A 5,922-nucleotide genomic window follows, 5' to 3' on the forward strand; every position below is an offset into this window, starting at 1 on the left:
AACGTTACTTCCGGTATCATTGTGTCAGTAGGACGAATGGTGGACAGTGGGGGAAAACCCCTCATATATCAATAAGCTGACTCACCAGTGGAAGGTGCTGCAGCTCTACACTACAGGATTGGGGATTCAATAGCAGGTCCATAAACATCTGTTCAGATGTGCGTTTACTGCGGGGGTTGAATCCCCAATCCTGCCTGCCTGGGCTGGGCTAGTAGCTAAATGCTATTTATACTGAATGGGGAGAACGACAGGATTTCCCCCATGCTGACCCATTGACCACGTGTCTATGACGAGACACCGCCTGAATGTATAGTGCCATTACGAAAGCAAACTGCCTGTATGTACTCTGTTTTCTCCAGATACTACTCAGTGCTGTACCCGTTAGAGAGGAAGATCTCAGATGCAAGATCCCGAGATTTGGTCATCTACATCTGGGTCCATGCGGCGGTGGTGAGCCTCCCCGTGTTCGCCGTGACCAACGTGACCGACGTGTACGTCAGCTCATCATGCTCGGACGCGCACGCCCGCTCCCTGGGCCACATGGTGTACGTCCTGGTCTACAACCTCACCACGGTCATCCTCCCTCTGGCTATGGTCTTCGTCTTCATGGGTCTGATCCGCCGAGCGCTCAGTGCCAGCCAGAAGAAGAAGGTCATCATCGCCGCCCTGCGCACGCCCCAGAGCAGCATCTCCATCCCATACGTGTCGCAGCGCGAGGCCGAGCTTCACGCCACCTTGCTGGCTGTGGTGCTGGCGTTCTCCGCATGCAGTGCCCCCTACGGAGCGCTGGTGGTCTACCGTACCATTCTGGCGGAGAGCGAGGAGCTGCCCGTCTCGCTGTACCTCACGGCCGTCTGGCTCCCCAAGGTGTCCCTGCTCACCAACCCCCTCCTGTTTCTGACAGTCAACCGCTCAGCGCGCCACAGTTTGCTGGACCTGCTGGCCAGGATCCACAGACGCTACAGCCGCCGCAACATGGTCAGCAGCGGGGGTCTGGCGTCACTGGGGAGGGAGGGTGCGGCCGTGGGGGTGGGGGGTCTGGAAACGGCCGGCCGCTCTGGGAGCCAGCTCCTGGAGATGTTCAACATCGGCCAGCAGCAGATCTTCAGGCCTTCTGAGGAAGAGGAGGAAGAAGAGGAGGTGGAGAATGAGATGCCTTCGCTCGGATGCGCTCAGCCCAAAGAGGACAAGCAGGGCAGGCCCAGACTAGGGAGCCTCAGAGGGGAGGCGATCACAAAGAAGGAGCCTCTGCAAGGGCCAGGGGAAGGGCTGGTAGTCACCAAGGATGGCCCTCCTCCATTCATACCGCCTCCGGTCCACGCGTGCGCTTACGCCTCGTCATCACAGGTGGCACCGGCTACGCCCACAGAGGTTGAGGACACCACGCAGTTTGGGTTCGGCCCGTTTGAGCTGCCACCTCAGTGGCTGCCTGAAACCAGGAACAGCAAGAAGAGGCTGCTGCCTCCACTGGGGAACACGCCCGAAGAGCTGATCCAGACCAAGCAGCCCCGGCCACGGACAGAACGACGTATTAGCCGCAACAACAAGGTCAGCACCATCCCCACTGTTGACCCCTGACCTGGACTGCTGGACACACAACTCAATACACGGTCCACGTCCTGACCCGGACCACTGGACACAACTCAATACAGGGTCTATCTCTAGGGTTGAGTGGCCATTGCAGAGAGATGGATGTTTCAGAAAAGCTGCCTGGTGAGATGCTTGGTGAATTTAAACCTTTTCACTATTGATTTTCACAGGTAGTTGCAGCCAGTGAAGTCCCAGTTTTTCCATTTTACGGCCCAAAAGCTAGATGGTTGCTGCGCTGTAGTTACCTTGCTGGACTGAAATCATTTTGAATTCTCTACTGCCAGAAATCGTGAGGAATGACCTATAGAGACACTGCATGAAATAGGCCACGCCCATCATGGGGGAAAAGCTCCGTTCATTTCCACACACCAGCGTCAATTTCCTTGAATTAAACATAGCTAAAAGCTGTTGTGTGGTGGGCTGTGCAGACAACAAATGTAAAAAAATCACTAGTTAAAGTTTTGTTGTACTCCTGAGCAAAACAAGGAAGCCATTGAGAATTGGCGAGAAGAAAAATGTGGATCTAGCTGTCAAGGAAGTAAGTTGGAGTGTTCATCTTCCGTATATACGATCTTTTTGTGCAACACGCAACCATGCACGTGACATAGGAGAATTATAGCAGGATAGCAGGATTGGAGGGGGGATTTCTGTTTTCCCCCGTCTTGGGCGTGGTTTCTGAATGATGACGCGTTACGCAGTGTCTCTATAGTAAGCCCTTAGTCCAACTTTCAGTTCTACTTCTGGGACAGTACTAATATACTGATGAGGGACTTCTACCACAGCTATCACTATAGAAAATGTAAAACCTTATTTGGTTAGTAGAACCTTATTTTGGTAGAGCTGGCATCAATAAATGAATAGATTGTACAAATCCAATAATCCTAAGAGATGCACTGATGCTGGATATATTTCCATAGGAATAATCTCTTGAGTATATTAATCCTCTAACAAAGCATCTGATACAATGATTATGCTGTGATCGGACAGTCTGTGGTCTGTAAATGAACACCCCTCTGTGTCAATCCCTTCAATCATGCTATTTGGGATTGTTTTGTGTAGCCATGTATGACATGTTTTACTTCATTCATTTGGAAATACCTAGAGTGGACTGACCCTTTGTTGGTCTGTTTGCTTTATAGTTCCCCGGTTTTGGAATATCCGCATTTCTTCTAACATGGTAGATGTTGTCATTTGTACTCTAATTGTCAGTGGATTTTATACGTTAAAGCTAATGCAAATGTGCAGTATGCAAATAATGTTATATTAAAAATTGCAAAATGAAAGTTCATTCTTGTGTTATAAGATCAAGTAGGTAGAGGAATATATGGAAGATTCCAATATTTTAATAAGGAAACTGTGTGACCATAAGAAAGAAAATCATTCCTTCTGGTTGGGGATCTTTGACCAAGTCTGCTTGGATCCATTTTATTGATTCACCCCAGTTTGCCTGAAAATCAATGGCTCATTTAGTAGGACCTTGTTTATAAAATAGTGAAAATGAGCATGGAGATACAATCATTGAATTTCACATCATATGAGAAATGGTTTGACTATTTCATATTTCATTGAATCTGATGCTGCACTGTCACAACCATCTCCATCCTGATGCATGAGGCAATAGCAGCAATCCACCTGAAGCTTGGGCTGAGGTAAACACAGCCGGGCTGCACTTCAAATATTTGTCGAGCGATAACCGCCCCCTCAGGGTTACCCACAATCCCCCGCTGTGTCCACAAAGAACCAAGAATCTACGCTGCATCCTATCGATGGTGTTATCAGACAGAATTGTGCAGTCACACCTTAATGGAAACGATATCTATCGCTGTTGCTCATTGGAGAGATATGTTTGATCTGATGTGTTTTAGTGATGAATGCGTTATATGAGATTGTTTGATCTGATGTGTTTTACTGATGAATGTGTTATATGAGATGATGTTTGATCTGATGGGTTTTAGTGATGAATGCGTTATGGCTGTATGCAGTGGCCACAGAACGACTGAACAACTCCTGGCTCCAAAAAGCCATTTGTAATTGAATGTGTCAGCTGATTTCCCCGGTGTGATGTTACTTCAGTGTTTGAGCTTACGCTGACCACTACTGTTATTTCCCTCTTGATTTGATACAAGGTGATTAAAACACAATTAAGACAAACATGCAATTAAGAGCTGAATAACTGTACAGATACAGTACAGGACTCCTATACACTGCAGTTAACACTAGATAGGCCAGTGAGTTAGTGTGTTCACATAAAGGTGAAAAAACTCACTCACTCGAGTTTGCAAATTATTTGCCAAATTTGAAAGATTTCAACCCGAGCAAATGGCGAATATCTCATCATTCGCGCCGCATCATTCGCCTTATTAATGGCGTCTACTCGTGTGTTTGCATTGACTTTGTATGTAATCTACTCGTGTGTTTGCATTGACTTTGTATGTAATCTCGTTGCACAGATTTCGCCTTGGAGTGAACACACTAAGAAGAAGCCAATGAGCTGTCAATTGAAAAGGGTACATAGTTATGATGACTACTTTTTCTTTGGTTTGTATCGATTAGTGAGTTCAGGAAAAGTCATGGAAGGACATTTTGAAAGCGCAGATAATTCAATTCTAAAATTCTATTGACAGCGACTTTGCCTTTAAGAGGACAATGTTGAACAAAGGTTGCCACTTCACTCATACTGTTTAATGTAGCCTTTTAATTCATGCACTGTTTATGTTGGGCCATGCAGGTAGTGGAGAGGAGAATTCTTACTATTGGTAATTAGCACGTTTCCTCATACTGTCAGTCAGTGTCAAATGACTTCTAAATATGTTCGCTGACACCTACAACCACCTGATTTTCATCTCGACATCCTCTCTGTGGTTTATACATTTGCGCTCCATTTTTAAGTTATATCTGTAAGTTTGCCATTGGTACTGGAACTGATAGCCATGGATCTCAGACCCACCAAAACCACTGAGCACGTGTAGAGAAAGGTTCAAGCACGCATACTGTACGTGTCAGTATAAATGTAGCTGTGTTTCTGTGACTTTCCCCGGAAAGCTAGGTTTTTGGCGACGCAGCTGTGGATTTGCCGCTGTGAGCGATGGCTGTGCGGCCGGGGTCAGTCTAGACGCGTTAATGACAGATCAGAGGTTTAAACAGCCCATGCAAAAGCTCCTAAATGCATTCTCACAGCTGCACAACCGCTGTGCCTGGACCTCCAAAGGCATCTTTTGCAGAGTTATCGTGAAACCATGAAAGGGGCCCTCGCCTTATTGACAATATCGCGGCAGCAACCGTTCACATTTTAGATTATGACAAATTGCTATGAACTGCAATCCAGGCTGTAAAAGTAGGGTTTAATCTCCTTTGGCGTAGGGAGTGTTAGAAGGAGCACATGGGGAGCTTTTGAGGCACAGAAGCAGGAGAACAAAGTCTGCATTTGTTGTTGGCTTTGGTTCATTCGTAATCTAAGCAGACATTGGCGTCAGTGGCGTTATCCTCGTCATCACTCCGATCATCAGTGTCGTCACTGGTTGTTTTTGTAATCTTCAACTTCAGGGAAAATCCATCTTAAAATCGAGTTGGTACATGGTATTATGTTATCAGCACAGGTACATGGTATTATGTTATCAGCACAGTCTAAATCAGCAGACACAAATAATTATATGTTGTTATCAAGAAGCATAAACCAATGACAATGAGTGGGAGATTGAATTTTTGGACATACTTATATTTTTTTCATGGAACTTTTCTGGTTAAAAACTATTAGAAATCCCTTTGAAATACATTTGATTTCCTTATTAAAACTCAATATGATGCCACAGTGTGTGTAATGTGATGGCTTCAGGTCTTTAAAATCTGGAGGTGTGCATGCAGTGGGATTAAGGTAAATATTACAATTTTGTATGAAGATTGCTATTAAAATGAGTCCAATCGCCAATTAATATTCTATGTTGCGATCAGCTGCAGCTGGTACAAGCTGTACAGCTAATATAGCATCACATAAAACAAGTGTACAATAACCTACAACACATGATTGGTTCATTTAAATGCATACAGGGCTGATCATTTGATATCCTTATTCTGCATTAGTCAAAGCATGCTTTCATTATGAGGAAATCAATCAACAAACAGTTGACAGAGGCTTTATCGGTGCCATGGATACTTCCATTAAAAACAAGCCTATACGTATTGAACTTATGAATAGACGCAGGATGAACTCGCGCGCTGATGAATGAGTTGTTTTTAACAACTTGATTATTTTGGTCCCTAGTACTCCCCGATAACTGGAAGCAAAAGCGTATTTAATTAGTGCTGTTGCTTGGCAACAGGTGACCCAGATGCTTT

General features: G+C 45.3%; 1 protein-coding gene across 1 annotated transcript in view; it reads left to right on the plus strand.

Annotated features, from left to right (window-relative positions):
• The window catches only part of gpr176 (G protein-coupled receptor 176), a gene marked incomplete at both ends in the record, with an annotated part of 11,172 nt that extends 9,594 nt beyond the window's left edge, over positions 1–1,578 (plus strand). Inside the window, one exon of the mRNA XM_083643134.1 lies at positions 360–1,578. Coding sequence (XP_083499260.1) covers positions 360–1,578 — 1,219 coding nt within the window. The remainder of the gene's footprint in view (positions 1–359) is intronic.
• Positions 1,579–5,922: the final 4,344 nt, after the last annotated feature.

The sequence above is a fragment of the Poromitra crassiceps genome (genome assembly GCF_964638095.1).
Source record: "Poromitra crassiceps genome assembly, chromosome: 9".
Classification (NCBI taxonomy): Eukaryota; Metazoa; Chordata; class Actinopteri; order Beryciformes; family Melamphaidae; genus Poromitra; species Poromitra crassiceps.